The sequence below is a fragment of the Saccopteryx bilineata genome, chromosome 2 (assembly GCF_036850765.1).
Source record: "Saccopteryx bilineata isolate mSacBil1 chromosome 2, mSacBil1_pri_phased_curated, whole genome shotgun sequence".
Classification (NCBI taxonomy): domain Eukaryota; kingdom Metazoa; phylum Chordata; class Mammalia; order Chiroptera; family Emballonuridae; genus Saccopteryx; species Saccopteryx bilineata.
This window is the reverse complement of record NC_089491.1, coordinates 346,702,957-346,723,171: the sequence shown is the minus strand read 5'-3', so window position 1 is coordinate 346,723,171 and position 20,215 is coordinate 346,702,957. Positions and strand designations below refer to the sequence as shown.

At 46.6% G+C, this 20,215-nt stretch overlaps 1 protein-coding gene across 2 annotated transcripts in view; it reads right to left on the bottom strand.

Moving 5' to 3' along the window:
* CUL1 (cullin 1) overlaps positions 1-20,215 on the bottom strand; it is a 78,203-nt gene that overhangs the window by 30,896 nt on the left and 27,092 nt on the right. For both annotated transcript variants that reach the window (XM_066262527.1, XM_066262526.1), the window contains exons 2-7: positions 15,700-16,002; positions 10,810-10,984; positions 7,315-7,482; positions 3,348-3,398; positions 3,092-3,182; positions 1,799-1,962 (exon numbers count right to left, since the gene is read on the bottom strand). In XM_066262527.1, the coding sequence (XP_066118624.1) occupies positions 1,799-1,962; positions 3,092-3,182; positions 3,348-3,398; positions 7,315-7,482; positions 10,810-10,984; positions 15,700-15,839 (789 nt within the window). In that variant the 5' untranslated portion in view covers positions 15,840-16,002. The remainder of the gene's footprint in view (positions 1-1,798; positions 1,963-3,091; positions 3,183-3,347; positions 3,399-7,314; positions 7,483-10,809; positions 10,985-15,699; positions 16,003-20,215) is intronic.

Sequence of the window (20,215 nt, the reverse complement as noted above, 5' to 3'; positions counted from 1 at the left end):
GTATTGTTGATATTTGGCTCTGTTGACTAATGAGTTTGCCGACCACTACCTAGTGAATGGTAAATGGGGCTTTAATCAGCCTCATAGCCCAGCTTTTAAATGCAAGGCCACGTGCAGGAAAGAGCAAGACCGTTCATGGCTGATTCTAGCTCTGTCCTCATAGGTTCTGTGTATAAGCACTTCCTGAATGTGACGAGGTCATGGCTAGTAAGACCCAATCAAATCCAAACCAAACCTCTAACCCTCTAGAAAGAAGTTCGCTCTAAGAGTCTTTGCTCTTCATGTTCCTGTTGGTTCCATGCCTGATTTTGAAAACAGATGCCCCACTCTGGAAGCTCTGGGGGCGCCCGGAGGGTTCTAGGGGTACCCAGGGAGCTATGGGGGCACCCAGGGGGTGTCTGGGGAGCTCTGGCCTGAAAAGCTGCCCCTACTGCACTAGGCTCCACTCTGTTCCTCAGGGCAAGTGACAAGCAGGACCACGGCCCATAACCATATCCATGAAGAGAACAGGCTCGCCCACCTCTGGGGTAGCACTTTTAAAACAGCATCATTTTAAGAGATTAAGCATCAACAGCAGCGTGCAATAAAAGATGTATTTATGAAAACTACACTGCCCACTAAAATGGAACAATGGGCAACGCTAAGTTTCAGACAGTACTTTCCAAAATCCCACTTGTCGGGCAGCTGCATGAGACTGCATGAGGTTCCTGGTCAGCAGACAAAAGCTAACCTAAACCGTCAGTATACACAAAGAACTATTACTATCCCAAGTACGACACCTATGAAGAGTTCCACTTTTGTTAGCTTTTGAGATGTCAGAAATTTGTCCAGGACTTTCAACTTCAAGCTTCTATGGGAAACACACAGAACATTACCCCGCTAGCGGCCAGGGCTCTATGTGGTTACAGAGGGAGTGGCTGCTCTTACGTAACTGTTCCTGACTTCCTATCTTGGTGTGTAGAAAGTGACTGTGCAAGTCCACGTGCTCTCTAAGGGAACACAGCACAAGGGACAAGGCACATCCTAGACACCGCGGTCCCCAACTTCCCGGAAATCTCCTTGGACATCTCCATCGGGCCAAACCCTGCCCACAGGTCAAGTTTTATTGGGACACGGCTGCACCCATGTGTGCAGCTGTTGCCTTGACGGCCATGGGACCACAGCGCAGAGCTGAGCAGCTGCAGCGAGACCACAGTCCTGCGAAGTCTCCCTGGCCCTTCCTGGGAAGTCTGTGGAGTTCTGACCTGGGGCATTGCTCAGAGCGTAAACCAGGACGCTGTGTCCCGAGAAGGAAAACAAAGAACACTCACGCAAGTGCTTTGTTATAAGCTCACTCGCTACTGAGGAGGCTGCGGTCTAGACCCATCCAACCTTTTGCATGAGGACTGGGGTCTGCGGGGTCACGGGAACCTCTCCTCTAACACAGACTAATGCCTGCGTCACAGATTACTAGGTGATACTTTAGAAGCAAAAAAGCAAAGCTTAAACTCTGCAAATCTGAGCCTATTTGTCTTTTCTGTTGATGTGGGGAGATCACAGCTCCCGCCGGATGTGGAGACACATTCTAGGGGAGACAGTGCACAGCACACAGCTGTCACAGTGCAGCTCCGGAAGTGAAGGTAGCATGGAGCTATGATGACCAACCCACTGATAGAAGCTCCCTAACTAATCAGAAGCATTCGCTACTGACACACCCCGCCCAGGAAGTGACCTCTGAAAAAAGCTGCTGACCACACGCTGGAGAGGCATACCTTCCACCGCAATGACCTTCCACTCGAGGTGCGGCCACTCGGCTTACCTTCTTCATGTACTCCGTGACTGGGTTCTGCTGCAGGAACTCGGTGCTCTCCCTGGTGTAGAACCTCTCTGTGTCGGCCAGGAACTGCGACTCGAAGGACTCCTTGTACACTGTCAGTGTGGGGCCCTTGGCGAATGCATCATCCTCATTCAGCCCCAGCTCCACTACAAGGAAACAGGAACTGTCTTTCAATTCCCCAGGTTCTTTTTTTTTTTTTTTTTTTTCCCCCCAGGTTCTTGTTATATTTTTCAGAATACACTGAGGTGTAGCACCCGGCTTAAGACATGCTCAGAAGGTGAATGCGAAGGGCAGGACCTAAAGTCTGCAATACTCATCAGCATTAAAGCGCACTCGTTCCATAAAACAAAAGAGGCCCTGACCAGTTGGCTCAGTGGTAGAGCGTCAGCCCAGCATGTGAAAGTCCTAGATTTGATTTTGATTCCCCGCCAGGGCACATAGGAGAGGTTCCCACCTGCTTCTTCACCCTTCCTCCTCTCCTTCCTCTCTCTCTCTTTCTTCCCTTCCCGCAGCCAAGGCTCCACTGGAGCAAAGTTGGCCTGGGCGCTGAGGATGGCTCCATGGCCTCTGCCTCAGGCGCTAGAATGGCTCTGGCTGCAACAGAACAAAGCCCTAGATGGGCAGAGCATCACCCCCTGGTGGGCATGACGGGTGGATCCCAGTCAGGCGCATGCAGGAGTCTCTCTGCCTCCCCACTTCTCACTTCGGAAAAATACAAAAAGAAAAAACAAAAACGAAAAAGAAAAGACCCAAGACGTAGAAAAAGCAAGTAATTCTGGCCCATGGCCAGGCAGGTTTCAAAGTTATCATGAAGTTGATTTAGAAAACTTTAATATTCCTGAAAGTGTAAAAATAATAAAAATGACTTTTAAACTTAAAAAAAAATTACAATGCTACCTAAGTTTCTAAAACACTATTACTTTATTCATGTCTTAATCTCAATTTTTCAAGCTCACATAAATTTCTGGTTATAATTCAACTCCATTAATGACACCATCATAATATATATCCACTAATTCAGCCTGAGACCAGAAAAGAAAATAATTCAAATGTCTATTTCACCAAAAGTTCCTTCAGGTACAAGAACCAAACAATTTTATGATGGGTAATATTCAAATAGAATGACAGCGACTTAAAGAGACTTATGAGTTCCTTTGTAACTGCTAACATTCTTTTTGATATTACTAAAATATTTTTAAATGGATCTTTCAAAATACTGTTATAATTATCATTTGATATGAAAATGCTGAAAAAATTAAAGGAAAACTTGTTTACCGTAAGATTGTACAACCCCACTGATCAGTCTTGTATTGATGGTTTCACCGTTTCTTTCCTTTTCAATCAGTTTTAAGACAGCATTGGTTACCTTTGGAAAGGACACAGGAAAAAGACACGCAGATTACAGGCTGTAGTATATGTCATAGATAGCTCTTAAACAACTAAATCCATTACACAATGCAAGACAAGAGAGGCTCCCGAGATGTCCCAAAGGAGAGAGGAAGACAGCGGCCACGCTCACACAAGCAGGTACCTGTTTGTTCAAGGGCCTGAACAGGCAATCTCTCCAAGTCACCAACGCGAGCTGGATGAAAAGGAAAAGGAAAAGCATAAAATGTCTATACTTGTACAATATTTTTCTAGGACTGAAGTTATAGGAAACAGTTAGGGTCCCGGACTATGTTGATCAACATTTCTAGATTCTAACTTGGTAGAAATCTGTTATCACGATGAGATCAGAGCCACTCTCTTGAACTCACAACTTCCACAGGCGTCGGTGTGCACAGCACGCCAGTGCATGTTTCATAGCTGGGACAGGAACACGTGTGTACAGAGACCGCGCACAGGACGTCGTGGATGTGATCTAGAAAATTATTTCTTGGGCCAAATTTAATTTTTGACCTGACATACTTAATAACAATTTTTAAGTATTTAAAAATTCCCCAAATGTTGTATCAGAAAGTTACCGTAATAAGGTTCCCCAAGAGAGAAACGTTGTAATTCATGCATGAGTGTTAAACTGTTGAGAGGTATTATTCAATTAAAACAATACTCAAGTTACAGAAACCTAATGCTCAAATACAAACTACTGAGAAACTCACTTAAACCTAAATGCTATCAGTCTTATTTCCCCCAAATGCAAACATAGACAAAACTGGGTAAGGTACATCTTTCAAAATTATATACAAATTTAATTTATATACTGAACTGTCATCAAGTGGTATTTCCACACACAAAAAGGTGGAGACCTGACCTGAAAATAATATTTAAGAGCCTGACCAGGTGGTGGCGCAGTGGATAGAGCGTCGGACTGGGATGCGGAAGGACCCAGGTTCGAGACCCCGAGGTCGCCAGCTTGAGCGAGGGCTCATCTGGCTTGAGCAAAGAGCTCACCAGCTTGGACCCAAGGTCGCTGACTCCAGCAGGAGGTTACTCGGTCTGCTGAAGGCCCACGGTCAAGGCACATGTGAGAAAGCAATCAATGAACAACTAAGAAGTCGCAACATGCAACGAGAAACTGATGACTGATGCTTCTCATCTCTCTCCGTTCCTGTCTGTCTGTCCCTGTCTATCTCTGCCTCTGCAAAAATAATAATAATAATAATAATAATAATATTTAAGAGAAATGTGTGTGTGTGTGTGTGTGTGTAAAATGTTTGTTTATTGATTTTAGAGAAAAAGAGGAAGGGAGAGAGAGAGGCAGGAACATCAATCTGTTTCTGTATGTGCCCTGACCGGAGACTGAACTGGCAACTTCTGCACTTCAGGATGGTGCTCCAACCAACTGAGCCATCCGGCCAGGACCAGAGAATAGTATTTTGAATAAAGCACGAATAATACACACTCTAGTGTATTATTGCAGGAGTGCGGTGGTGGAAAATGCACCACTGCAGCTGTGGACGTCTGTGAAAGGCATTTACCTTTAAAAAGAACTGTTCCCAACTAATTTTTTTTCCTAAATCAAGGCAGCCTTAGATGGTCCTAATATGACTGGATGATTGGCCACTTTGAAGAAAGAGAGGAGAGGAGCCAGGCAAGATGAGAAAGCAGGAGCAAAGGCAGACCAGAGGGAGCCCAGCGGAACAGCTGCTAAATCACTGTAATCTATCAATGAAATTAATTTATGTCCATTGGTTGATTTGAAAGGAAATCAACCACTTTTTTTTCACACTTTATAAAACCAACAACTTTTTTTGCAAGAGAGAGAGAGATACAGGTAGGGAGAGAGATGAGAAGCATCAATTCATAGTTGCAGCCCTTTAGCTGACACTTATTGCTTCTCATACATGCCTCGATGGAGGTGGGGTGAGGGAGGGCTCAGGATGAGCCAGTGACCTCCTTGCTCAAGCCAGCATCCTTTGGGCTTGAGCCAGCGACTATGGGATCAAATCAATGATTCTATACTCAAGCTGGCAACCTTGGTGTTTCGAACCTGGGTCCTCAGTGTTCCTGGTCGAAGCTTTACCCACTGCACCACCAATAGTCAGATAAAACCAACAACTTTCAATAATTAAGAAGGAGAAAAGAACCATCAGGAAGAAAGTAAAAGTTCCTGTTTCATGACAAGGCACCCCCAGCCCCTGGAGGTTCTGGAAAACACTTGAGAGGTTATTGCACAAGAACGGCTTGCTGCGTCACCTTACACTTGGACTCCGTGAATCAAACGGCTCGCTGAAGAGCACAAGCAAGGAACACTGTTTCTGACCTGTGCTAAAACATCATGGCCTACCCTACAGTGTATTTCCAAACAGTAACAAAGCATTTAAGGATGTAGAAAGTATGAATTTTGAAAGTAACTTTAAAAAGAAAAAAAAGCAGTTGAATCTTTAAAAATATGCTCTATAAAGTATATTCGCACTTTTTAGTATTTTCTTTAACTGCTACTGAATATAGAAGAAAGTTAAGCAAATGCATGGTCTTTAGGATGTGGCATTATTGGAGGGCAGACGGGGAGCTGCTGGCCAAGCAGGCTTCTGAGAGGAAACCAACCAGAACTGTGCCGATTCCGACACCAAGGAAGCGTTTCTAAGTAGAAAATGGGAAGTACAAAAAGCTCAAATCAAAACATTGAACCCAGCAAGTTCCATTAAAGCATATAACTATAATAACAAAGCACCATGATGAAGCAATAATGGTTTGGTAAAGAAATTGAGTTGTACTATAAATGACAAAGATGTATCATGTGTCTGTGATACATTACGTTTCTCTTTTAATTAAATTTGTGGGGGATAAAGCAACATTGCTATTACACACCATTCCTGGGCAAACAGATCACCTCATCATGCAGAATGTGATATCTCACACCGCTGGCCCTAAGGGTCCTGTCTGCGGAGCCGACAGCCATTACAACAGACACCATGCTGCTGAGTCCTCCCCTCAGAGCCTGACAAGACAGGTCCTCCTCACCTTGACCGTGTACTAGAACAGTGGTCCCCAACCTTTTTTGGGCCACGGACCGGTTTAATGTCAAAATATTTTCATGGACCGGCCTTTAGGGTGGGACGGATAAATGCACAAAATAAAATTATGCGACCGGTGTAAAAACTGTGGTATTTTTAAATATAATTGTTGAACTTACGAGACAAGCGTCAAGAGTGAGTCTTAGACAGATGTAACAGAGGGAATCTGGTCATTTTAAAAAAATAAAACATCGTTCAGACAAATATAAATAAGACGGAAATAATGTAAGTTATTTATTTTTTCTCTGCAGATGGGTACAAAATGGCCCATGGACCGGTACTGGTCCGCGGCCTGGGAGTTGGGGACCACTGTGCTAGAAGGATTGCTCCACAGACGGCCGGGCCGCCTCCAGGCTTCCTAACAAAGCCCGGGCTGTGGCCTAGTGATCAGCTCCCCTACCAAGTTTGTGGTGAGGGGACGCTGCAGGTTTGGGGACCACACATCAGAAACCAGTGGGCCCAGGAAAACTTCCTTGACTGAAGGAACATAGTAAGGAAGGTGATCTAACAATTTGCCTTTCCAAAATCTATTTTCACGCAGTATTTAAAAAACCCTTCAAGACTATACTTTCAGGGATCATTTCTATAGTTTGTTAAAAAACCCTTCATTCTAAAACCCTAGGGCTACCATCCATCTACCATGTTATCATGCTACCATGTGAGTGAGAAGAGAGCAACTGCAGTCCTCTCTGCCAAGTGGTTTCCCGAGGGAGGGGAGTGTCAGGGACGGGCCTCAGGGGCCTAGCGGCCAGGACTCAGCTTCTAGAGCCCTGGTCACTGGATGGCTGGGCGAGCCACTGGAGAAGGGGCTTGGAATGAATGAGCGAGCGCACACAGGTGCGGGCCTTTTCAGAACTCCGGTGCACTCACCCTTCTCCCTCTCCCATCTCACCACAAACTAAGGATCCCTTATTGACAAACAAAAACAAGAAAAGTGCGCCTACTACTCTGAAAACAGTCTACCATTTGTCTGGCTCCCGGAACTGAGAACAGGACTCGGCCCTAGGAAATGCACGGGGGAAGGAGTTTCCAGGCGCTTACCGAGTAGATTTCATAGATCCCCTTCCGGCCTTCGTCGCACTCGCGGCGGACCCAGTGTCTGTTGAGGTAGGCGCAGATCCCGTTCAGCACTTTGCTGGAGAACCGGTAGTCTTCCCACTGCTGCGTGTAGAACTTGAGCACGCTCTCGTCCATAAGGTCCTCCCCGTCCTGCGCACAAGGCAATGGCAGCGTTAGCGACAGTGCTCGTCACACGAGAGTGTGACCCGGACAGACTGAGGGCATGGAACACACTGATGCACACAGCTTCGGGGAGATGGGTGTCTTTAAATTATTCCATACAGAAATGCCATACATTTAACTTCTCACAAGAACGTACTTGTGAGGATTGGACAAGAGAATTTTATTTAAATTTGTTTTTAAGGTTTTATTTATTTTAGAGAGGGGAGAGAGAGAGAGAAGTGGGGGAGGAGCAGGAAGCATCAACTCCCACATGTGCCTTGACCAGGCAAGTCCAGGGTTTCGAACTGGCGACCTCAGCATTCCAGGTCAATGCTTTATCCACTGTGCCATCACAGGTCAGGCAAGAATTTTATTTATTTGTTTATTTGTTTGTTTACTTTTGTATATTTCTGAAGTGAGAAGCAGGGAGGCAGACAGACTCCTGCGTGCACCTGACGGGATCCACCCAGCCATCCCACTAGGGGGCGATGCTCTGCCCATCTGGGCCGTTGTTCTATTGCAACCAGAGCCATTCTAGCGCCTGAGGCAGAGGCCACAGAGCCATCCTCAGCACCTGGGCCATGTTTGCCCCAATGGAGCCTTGGCTATAGGAGGGGAAAAGAGAGAGGGGAAAAGAGAGAGAGAGAAAGGAGAGGGGGAAGAATGGAGAAGTAGATGGGCGCTTCTCCTGTGTGCCCTGGCTGGGAATCGAACCCGGGACTTTCACACATTGGACTGACGCTCTACCGCTGAGCCAACAGGCCAGAGCAGGCAAGAATGTTAATAAAAATTCTTTCATCTGTGACTGGAACTGTTTCCATGGTGTTAAATCTGCATAGACAGATATAAACAGAATCCTGAACTTGGGAGATGGGAGGATTATTCCTTTTTGTTATCAAACAGGAATTTACCTCAAAACCATCCTTGGGATATTGTCTCTCTGTTAAAAAATTAACATGTCGGCCCTGGATGGTTGGCTCAGCGGTAGAGCGCCTGCCCGGCGTGTGGAAGTCCCAGGTTCGATTCCCGGCCAGGGCACACAGGAGAACCGCCCATCTGCTTACACACACACACACACACACACACACACCTAAAAAATGTCCTGTTACCAATTTGGACCAAGGGCCAATACCATTTATTTTTTTAATTCACATTCTGCCTTCATTGGGTTTACTTCAAAAATTATAAAAATTTAAAGCTTTTTGTGGCAATGTTATGGTTTTGTAAAAATGAGTATAATGGTAGACTATTTCTTCTTTCTTTAATAAGAGCTGTCCCCTGTCCTCCTCCACCAGCCCTCACCCTGCCCCTGCCCCCCTCCATACTGTCAACTGTGTCTGTGTGTTAATACATAGATGCTTTATAACAAAGATTATTTTTACTGAGATGTCTGCAACTTAAAGTACAAATTTTTGTTTGAAGGAAACTGAAAATTGCTTCTTAGGTATCAATGACACATTGAGTGTCACCTGTGACAAGTGAACACTACCTGCAGAGCGTGGAGCCAGGGGAAGGAGGCCCCCCATGATCAAGAGTCAAGGGCCTGGGCACCACACAGGTACAGCTCCCCAGTGTGGGTGCGCACACACCCAGGGCCACACAGGAATCTGACCATGGCGTGAGATCATCACACTAGTGCTCATTTAAATAAGAAGAAGTGCAATGCAGAGCTGAGCCCTTCTGATCACAGCCCATGATCCTTCCTGAAAGGCGGCCCCTCGCCGATGGCACTGCATGCTTCCTGACTGTGCGCTAGATTGAGAGTGACTCCGGCGCTCACTTGACAACCTGTTGCGGATAAACTGCAAACCTGGTGGTTTCAGGCAGACTTTAGAAACAGTTTAGGGAACGTGAAAAGGGTACCATCTAAGTCATAAACTGTGGTCAACTGACTACATACAGTCTACTAGAATGCTTGTTTCTCATTAGCTTGTAAAATATATTAAGAAAAAGAATTTTGGAGTATGTTGAAATTTTTGCCTATTATCTATGTAAATAAAAAAAATTTAATTAAAAAAAGATTAGAGAGTCGAGTTCTTCTCTCATTCTCTATACCGTGTGCAGCAGCAGGTACCAGAGCCACAGGCCCATCCTGTGGCAGGATGGGGCGTCACCCTGCCTTTGTTGCAGAGGACGGAGCCCGGGGAAGGAGGAGGCAGGATATGAAGGGGAGAAGCTCCAGCACTGCCCCAGCGAGAGGCCGGGGCCAGGAGGAGCCCACACCTGGAGGCAAGGGGGGCTTCAGTGACACTTGTCCTAGCCTAGGGCACCACTGTACCATGGTTCTGAGATACACCATGTGATCGTGTATAAAAAGCAAGATACAGCCTGACCAGTGGTGATGCAGTGGGCAGAGCGTCGACCTGGGATGCTGAGGTCCCAGGTTCAAAACCCCGAGGTTGCTGGCTTACACGTGGGATTGACCCCAAGGTTGCTGGCTTGAGCAAAGGGGTCAGTGGTTCAGCCTGAGCGCCCCCACCCCAAGGCACATATGAGAAGCAACCCCAAGGCACATATGAGAAGCAATCAATGAACAATTAAAGTGCCACAACTACGAGCTGATGCATCTCATTTCCCTTCCTTCCTTCCTGTCTCTTAAAAAAAAAAAGGCAAGATTTACACTGGAAAAATGTGATTACCAAAAGGCTAGAAAACCTTATGATCATATTTGATTCAGAACAGCATACTGGGTTCCAAGTACAATAGAGGTAATTTGAATTCATAGTTATATGCTATAAATGAAAAGGGTCATCAATTCCTAACAACCAAATGACAAAATGGTTAGTAATTTTAGGAGTATCCTACTATAGTGTAAGGGACTCTAAAACTTATTTAACAAACTAGCCAAACACCCTCACGCCAACACCAACAATGAAAACAATGAAAAAAGGACAGTGAAACAGCCACACTGAAGTTATTTTTTTACTTTTTAAAAGTTCTATTAGAGAGCATTGGACTGGGATGCAGAGGACCCGGGTTCGAGACCCCGAGGTCTCCAGCTGGAGTGCGGGCTCATCTGGTTTGAGGAAAAGCCCACCAGCTTGAACCCAAGGTCGCTGGCTCCAGCAAGGGGTTACTCAGTCTGCTGAAGGCCCGCGGTCAAGGCACATATGAGAAAGCAATCAATGAACAACTAAGGTGTTGCAACGCGCAACGAAAAACTAATGATTGATGCTTCTCATCTCTCTCCATTCCTGTCTGTCTGTCCCTGTCTATCCCTCTCTCTGACTCACTCTCTGTCTCTGTAAAAAATAAATAAAAATTAAAAAAAAAAGTTCTATTAGAAACATTTAGTATACAAGTAAAATGTCTTACCTTAAGAAGATTTGTCAAGTAATTCTTCAGAAACTCTTTTAGTCGTTTGTATAATTCCAAGCCAACAAACTGAGCTCCCCCTGGCGTCTGCCCCTTCTTCGACTTTGAGGGCGGGACGCCAGCCCCCCGAGCCTGGTTTGACTGGTGGACACTTGTGCAGTAGTTATAGACGTGACTGGGAGGAAAGTTAAGGGAACCAACCTGCACCATTGGTGTGAACAGTGAACAATACAGACATATTTTACTAAGTATTTCAATATCAATACATTTTCAACATAGCAACAACAGCCTGTTGGAGACTAAAACGGAGAGGAGACCTCACTCTTCACATCCCAGTAAAGCCCAAATTGAAGCAGCCCTGTTCCCGAGCTGGCCCGCAGGCCACAAAGCAGCCAGCCCTGGAGGAGGAGGCAAGGTCAGGGCAAGGTCGCCAAAAAAACACGAACCTTCTAGATAGTCCTATGAGGCTGGGGAAAACTGTCCTAGGTGTATGAGAAGGCCACAGGTACAAAGGGAAGGTCACAATTACCTACTTCAGTAAACACAAAAAAGCTAATCACCAGTCTATTACAACGTTTAACTGTTATTTCCAGGAGCAGGCAATTACAGATATCAAAATAATCGAAGCTTTATTTTAAAATGACTTATAAGTAGATTTAAGCAAAGCTACATGTTGAGGATGAAGGACAAAAAGTAGAAGAAATGGCAGGCAAGAGACCTAGTACTCCAAGGACAACTGGGCTTGCTCTTCCTAAAGGCCAGTTGTTCTCTCCCGGCCTTTGTCTCTTTCCTGTTTAATCCTCCTAAAATTTGTTCACATCAAGTCATTAATTCTCCACTCATATAACCATCTTTATGGACCTGTAATGACAAAAAAACAAAAAAAACCCAAAAAACTCACTTACCTAACTGCCAAGACTCACCACAACCCAGCATTACCCTTCCCCAAAGCCAGCTAAAGTACCGTGTCACCAGGCCACCCTGAGACGCCGTCCTGACAGTGCTGCCCTCACCCCCACACTCCCCCCCCCCGCCAGTGACACTGTGGACGGACTCTTTCCCCTTATCGATACTCATGCTGAGACCCACCTAACCTCTCCTAGCTCTTGAAACTCCAGCCCCAGCAGCGTCAAAGCCCTTCTCTCCCCTCTTAGCATCTCCTCTCAGGGACAGCTGTCAAACCACCCCCCCATCACAAGCTCTGCCGATTCCTCCCTACAATGCAGACAGGAGAGCCATTATCGCTTTTTTTTTAAGAGGAAGAGACAGTTATATACAAACATACACATGAGGAGCAGTGAACCACGTTTTGTAAAAGAATGTCACCCAAGGAAGAAGCAGATCCCACGCTCAGACAGACCGGATGGGCTGTGTGACACACACCACCTCCAAACTTCGGCATTTTTAATAAATCTGAGCTTCAAATCAACTAGATCACATGGGGAAATGCTGTCAGAAAAGGGCAGATTCTTGGTGAGCTGTGCCTGGCTCCTGAGCGTGCTGTCCTGAAGGGGGGCAGCATGGCCCGGGGAAGCTGACTGGGCCTGGGATGCCGGCATGGGGGCACCTCTGACCCTGGGGCTTCCCTATGGTGGCAGCCCAGCTGCTCTGTCTGCGGGAAGCCAGCCCCTTCTGCCCCCCAGACCACACCACACCAACCATGCCAACATGTGAACAACTGCTAATAAATCATTTACTTTCTATGATGAATATAAACACAAAATAAATATGACCAATAACTGGGGAAAAAAATCAAATCTAGAATTATTTTTAAAGCAAAAACAAAATAGATGGAGAGGAACAGTTAAATACAGCAGTTAAGAGGAATCTTCCAGGAGGTACAAATAACCTGGAAATCGGAAAGGCAGTGACCCCGAAACCCCATGCGCTTGACTTTTAGGGCCTGAGAGTCATTTCAGAAGGCTCCCTGGGACACTGTCTTTGGAAGTGGGTGTCTGCCCAGCCCCCACGCCCCCATGGGCAGGTGGGGACGGGACAGGGGGTGGCAGTTTGTGGTGAAGAACCAGGTCTGCTCCCCCTGTGAGACAGGCCACACACCTGGTCACCCTGGATCTGCTCAGTCACCTGCTGAGGCCCACCTTTGGCATGATGGCAGGGACAAGTCCCAGTGAAAGGGGTCACGTCATATGCTGAGGTCTCAGGCAAAGCCACACAAAGCTCATCTCTGCAGACATTTCCCGAACAGCCTCCTTGCCTGGGAGCTGGGGTGAGAGGCCTGCCGGGAACACAGTGGCCACTGTGTGCGCTGTCCCAGAGCCCATGGCTCTGTAAGGAAGCCCGCAGCACCGACTCCTCTGAAGGGGAGAAGGGGACCTGACTGGTGACTTCCAGTTACTGTCAAACTCACACCATTCCCACCTCAGCAAAGTCAGTTCAGTTAAAGAAGCAAAACTGAGCAGGACAGAACCATTTTTTCCTGCCATTTCTTACTCAACTGGAACTCCGAGTGGAAATTCCAACAATTCACTTGTTTTAAGATCACTTGCAGAGACTTGCCCTAAAAGGTAAATGAAAAATATGTCCCATCCTGACCTGCCACCATGTGTCTCACTGGTACAAACCGGCCAGAGCGGCAGACCCCCACCAGCCGGCAGTCTGTCCACAAAGTCTTGAAAGCACGAGGTTCCCTCCAGGCCGTGGCTGGACAGGCCCAGGAATGTGAACATGCCGGACAAAGCGCATCAGTCCACAGCTAGCAGATTCCAAAAGCAGAGACTGGGGACCGCTTGTAAACTTAACTGTGAGCTTTGTTTAAAAACACTCCAAGTGCTTGAAGTATACACACCATGAATCAAATTTAAAAGGAAAAAACCAAAAAGCTGAATGTACCATATTCATACTAATAAAAAACAAAAACTCAATTCTAGAGGCAACTATGAAATCTAAGGATAATTTCTGTGAGAGCTCTCAAGGGTAGATATACTTTCTCAATTCTAGAAACTTCTTCAACTGCACCAGCCCAGTAGTGAAAGGTAGAGACAACTTACATTTGCATACAGAAAACTAATAAAAACCAGCAAACTGTATTTTAAATGCATGTTATATACTGGATATCTAGAAAGTACAGATCATTTTAAAAAAATCACTCACAAGCCCAGTACTTATGAATAACCACTTTCAATACAGTGGTAACTTTTCTCAAAGCAGAGAGGGTGCGTGGGGGCCCACAGTACACACACCACTTTACTCCCTGCTTTCTCTCTACCAGAAACAACTTCACAACAGTGACTGGTTAATATATTTCTAACGGCTGTTTATGACCATTAACTACCAAATCCTTACTGTTCAAGACTGAGGTTGCTTCTCACTGTTTCTCATTATTAATGTTTTCTGAATAGCTCTGCACAATTTGAATACAACTATTTCCTTCTGACCAGCGTACATTTTCATGTCTTTGTATTTCTGAGTTTCTCTCCAGAAAGACCTCAGCAAGCCGACACGCCCACCTGAGCGTGGGGCCAAGCTCTCTCCTCTTGCCAACACTGGCTATAATCATTTGTTTGAAATTCAATAACTTAAAATTTTTTAAATTCTTCATTTCCTTAAAAATTATGAGGCTGAGTACTTCCCCGCGTGCCTATGACTGTTTGCATCTCTTCTCTATGTGACTATTTGTGACCCAAGAGCCTTGCTCGGAGAGGAAAAACGTGTAAGATCGCAGCTCGCATCTGGAAAAACTACGAACTACAGTTATACGTGTAAGCCATGCTTGCGAGGTGGGCAAAATGGGATGAGTATAAGACCCCTGACCAAAAAGTACAAGATAAAAACTACCCTAATACAGTCCCCGGGCCGGGTGGCTATTTCCACATAGACAAGGATCGTCTCTGATCTACCAAGAGAGCACGATGTTTCTCTTTCTGTTTCATCTGCTTTGCTGAGAAGAGTTTCTATGAAGGGGAGAGAATACTGTAGCTGGACTCTTCCCCATGGACCCTGCTTTTGGAAGATAGGACAGAGTAAAACTCACTGACCCGAGAGTGATGACCACATGCGGGCAAGTGGAGCGCGGGGCCAGTGTGTCTTGGCACCTCACCCCGCAGAGCATCTGCCGCAGTCACCAGGGCTCAGCAGGTCTGCCCTGGGTGAGCAGAGCCCCACCCAGGGACCACGAACTGTGTCATAGAACACAGGATGAGGTCAAGTCAGTTCTGAACATGCTGATGTTATAACTTACTAAGAAAGTTGAATGCAATCCTTAGTGTACAGTTGGGGGGGAAACTTTTGAAAAGCCAGGCTAAGAAAACAATAAACTAACACAGCTCACAGCATTACAGGGCTGTGCTCCCCTCCTAAGTGCCTGCCCTCCCAGCAGGACCCAGGCCATCCTCTGAGCCAGGCACAGCACCGCAAAGAGAACGGTGTCCATAAACTGCTAAGAAATCTCATTTCCCATTTCAAGTTCAAAAGAAACAAAACCGACTATTATCTAACCACTTGCAGCAGAGTACTCCTACATTAGCGTGGAGATCAAGGAAATTTGGTTGATGACTTGTCTCTGGGGAATTTCTTCATATGTAATTTTTGACCAAATCAGATTGGTCTTTTACCCACTGTGCCACCACAGGTCGGGCCATGGGAACTAAAATTTTTAATTCATTACTTAATTTTAATGATTTCCAATGCAGACAACCACATGTAGCTTGTGGCCACTGTGCTGAAAGCACAGATTTAGGCTTCCAACTAGCCGATTTCACCACTGCTCAAAAAACTGAGAGTAAAGGAGTTAAGTTTTAAAGCCAAAAAGGAACTTGTGATTATACCACAGGAAGAGCTGGAAAGAGAAAATACGATGCCAGACTGCTAATAATTCTCAGATTATACTAGCAAAGAGGCCCCCAGGCAAGCCCCACTCCAGCAGCAGGATACGTGTAGAGCTCCATGTAGCGGGACTTGGCCATGCTCTGCCTGGTGTACACCTGCTGGATTCCAGCACGGAGGTCGTCCCAGATCTGGTCGAGGCCAATCTGCTTCAGCCCGTGGGGATTCTGACTCCTGTTCGATGACATGGTGGGCGATATTCTCAAGTTGTCCAGTGCGCAGCAATCCTTACTCAAGGTATAGCTAATTCTCCATCAGATGAAAATATACAGTATCATTCCAAATTTATCCACAGCAGCTCCAAGAGGACGTCTTTTAACCGGAGAGAAGAAAATCTCATCGCAGGCAAACCTGAAGAAGAAAGAGAGGGGAATTGTTTCTCAACACCCTGGGTGGGTGACAAGGTCACACATGGATAGAAACAGTCCATGGGCGTCAGCAGGCGCTGCCCTAACCCAGCGAGGGCGCACCTCTGTATAGGGAAACACTCTTATTAGAGATGTGTAGAAAAATACACTTACTCAGACACTTAGCTCAAACTTATTAGGACTACTAAAGCCCACGGGAAAGCTGGGTAGACTTGCACAGGGACAACTAGCATATTGCTTTTTTGTTTGTTCTTCTAAAAGTACCAAAACTTCAGCCCTGTTACTTGACTGATATATCAGAAAGACAAGCTTGAAGAAATACAAAGGAAATTTCCAGAAAGAGAAACACAAATACCTAACAGGAAAAACCATTCACTCTCACTAGGTAGCTGTGAATTTCAATGATTTTTCACTTAGCAGTTGGCAAAACACAAAGGCATGCGAAGCTGAAGAAGGGACTGCTCACGCCCTTGTAGAAGGGAGTCCGGAAATGTTAAAACGTACCCTGAACCCAGGGAGGCCTGGTTTGAAGCTTGGCCCCATGCCTATGGAGTCTATGCTCTTGGGCAACCGATGTAACTTCTCATTTCTCCCTGCCTCGATCTACTAGTCTGCAAAGTGGGCAAACCACTTTCCTAAAGAGTTGTGACATTCAATTAAGCTAATGTATACAAAATATTTAACACACAGTAAACACTTAACAAAAGATACCTGTCATTATACCTAAGTGTCCAAAGCTACTGCAAAGTACAATTTATAATGCCCTAGGATCTTGGACCCACGGACAAAGGGCCCTAGCTCTGCAACCCTGCATGAGGTCAGAACCTTTCACTACGCCATATTGCAGAAATACCTTATGGCTCGTCTATGTACACACCACACAAGGAGGCTTTTAAACAAGCGTTTTTAGTGTGACCCTGAATTAGTGTAACTGCCCCAGAAACAATGTCATTGGGAGGTAGATGGCATTGAAAACAGCAGGAACAGGCTGTCTGTCCAGCCACCAGGCCAGCCCGAGGCCCCCAGCATGGAGCTCAGCGCACTCACTGCCTCAATGGTGTTCCTGCTCTTTGTGAACCCAGGCAGGTAGGTGAGCTACCGAAACCTGAATCACTTCGAGAACGTGTCATCTGAGCCAAATCTGGGGCGGTGAACACACAAGACCATACAAAGGCAATGTAAGTCTAGAACTGTACTCCTGAAACCTACATAATTTTATTAACCAATGTCACCCCAATAAAGTCAATAAAAAAATAAAAATAAGCCGTGAAGAATCTTAAGCAGACTGCATGAAAAGTCAGAGAAGTTCAAATGTTTCCTAGGTGAGGAATAAAAATATTTCTCTAATGAATCCCATTTCATAGTCAAAAGACTCAGAATGGCCAAAAAGTCAGTAGATATTAGGAAATTGGCAGTTTTCAAAAGTACTCTCTGGGCCTGACCTGTGGTGGCACAGTGGATAAAGTGTCAACCTGGAAATGCTGAGGTTGCCGGTTCAAAACCCTGGGCTTGCCTGGTCAAGGCACATATGGGAGTTGATGCTTTCTGCTCCTCCCCCCTTCTCTCTCTCTCTCTCTCTCTCTCTCTCTCTCTCTCTTCCCCCTCTCTATAATGAATAAAATCTTTAAAAAAAAAAAAGTACTCTCTGGTATATAGACCCTTAGCATTACAGGATTTAGCTACTACAGTCAGGGGCACCTGGGAGGAACCCTGGTGTTTGGATACAGATCTGCAGAATGTGGGAGGAACCCACGGCACCTCACACCAGCCACAGGCCAGGCAGCCGGAGGGGCAGTCTACACCAGCCCGGGCACACACAATGACACTTCTCCGTAGGAAAGGAAGAGAACGGAACAGCACCCAGAGTCAAAGCAAGCAGGTCAGTGGAGAAGGCCGTCTCCCGTCTGTTTAAGGACTTGTCTCATAGGAAAGTCTGCTGCTTCAAAGGGATACAAAATCCAACACAATCGGTTTCGAACAATTCAAACCATGCGCTAATCAAACAGCCTGTTTCTCAGGACAAACAGTGTCTAAAATGCCATCACTGAGTAGAAATGTGAACTAACTTCTGAGAATTACGAAAAATACATCCTCTCTGATACCAATCATTCTGAGTTTCACCAGCAACAAAAGGACTGGTTTAAAAGAGCACTTGGCAAGTCCTTTATTGAACCCTAACCAGCCATCCTCTAAACAACATGAAGGGAGTCTGGGAATGGCTAGCTTCTATGAAGTTAAATACTTTATATTGTTTGCTACCAGCCTTCAGAGGCCTTAAGTGAACATGTATCATGAATTTCCATCAGAAATAACAGTATAAAGCATCTCAAACTGACTTGGCCGTACAGTACTTTTGCCTGAACTCATATCTCAGGACTAGTTTTTCAAGAAAACTATTTCAGCCTGACCAGGCGGTGGCGCAGTGGATGGAGCATCAGATTAGGATGCGGAGGACCCAGGTTCGAGACCCCGAGGTTGCCAGCTTGGGCGCAGGCTCATCTGGTTTGAGCAAAGCTCACCAGCTTGGACACAAGGTCACTGGCTAGAGCAAGGGCTTACTCGGTCTGTTGAAGGCCCATGGTCAAGGCACATATGAGAAAGCAGTCAATGAACAACTAAGGTGTTGCAACAAAAAACTGATTGATGCTTTTCATTCATCTCTCTCCGTTCCTGTCTGTCCCTATCTCTCCCTCTCTCTGACTCTCTGTCTCTGTAAAAAACAAAAACAAAAAAAACCTATTTCAAGGCACAAACAACATAGTTTAAAAAAAAGAAAAAAGATAAATCTCTGCCGACCCTTACTGATTCCTAACCCTTGGGATCAACCACACACTGTTCTGCAACATTTTTCACCAAATAATGAGCTAGACCTCATTTCCCTGGTTTGGGGGCTTCAAGCCCCCTGCTGAGGAATTCTGGGTGTTTGCTGTCATCCTTCCTAACCAGCCTCAGTGAGCACCCACTGGCCTGACTGAGCAGGCGTGTACATTCCCACATACGGCTGACAAATGGACCGTGGGCCCATTTATGAGGACCGCACGCACGGGAGTAGGGACACGCTGGTGGGAGGGGTTCACCTGTGGACAGGTGACTGTGGTTATTGTAGTCATCCTGGGAAGCGGGGCCTGTGAGCTCATCTGACGGGCACTGCTTGAGTCTGAGCCAGAGGGAACAAGAGAAATTAGAGAGATGGGCCCACGCTGAGTCAGTCCTGAGGAACACCTAGAAACTGACTAGAGATTTAGGGAACCCCAGAATCTGTATTTGCAATGTTAAAGCCCAAAACAATGATAGCGACCTGCACCCTGGAGGCAAAGGAAGCAGAAGCCCTGCCGGCTCCCTGACCATAGCGGCTGCCCTGACTTCCTGCACGGTCTTGGGCAAACTGCCAGCTCCTCGGGTGTCGGGCAGCCAGTGTCTCGCAGACGGCAGGCACTACTTTCGTCACCATGACGATTTCTAAAATGTGCTGCTGGCTTTTGTTTCATGGAAGTCACCGGTGACCTCAGCAAGGACAGTTGCACTGTGGTTTTAAGGGCAGAAATAAAACTGGAATGGCTGGAAGGGGCCAAACACAGGCTAAGAACATTGGCCACAAAGGCATGGGGAAAGTGGGGGGACGAGACGCAGTGAGAGCGCCCACACCCTCGGGAATGGGAACGAGCATGAGCACGGGGAAGGAGGGTAGCAGTAGCTGCAGGTGGGCTGCAGGCTCTGGGCGCGGGGCAGGCCTGGGAGCAGAAGGGTGCTCAGGGAGAGCGAGGTGAAGGCTCTGGGAGGCCGTCCACATGGACACTGAGTCACCGTCAATAGTGGGTGCTAGGCATGGAGTAGGAGCTGGGTGCAGGGCGTGCCCTGCATTTCTGAGATCAGGTGGGGGGCAGACAGCTGGGAGGGATGAGCAGAGCCTTCGAGGAGCCTGACTGGGCTGTGAACACTGGAGGGCCCCGCCACCGGCACCCTGGGGCCTGGGGGCTGTGGGGAACAGAGAGCCACGCCTTGGCTCTCAGGAGCCCCTTGAGAAAGAGCCCCTTGAGGAAGAGCCAGGAGTGAAGGCAGAGGATCCGAGAAAGCTCTGTGAAGAACCGCTGTGGGAAGGAAAAGGAAGGTGTGTGGCAGGGCTCTGGCCAGGGACCTACAAACAGCCATGGCAGTGTCAGTTCAGAGGACAGAGATGTCCATGGGCCTCCTAGAGT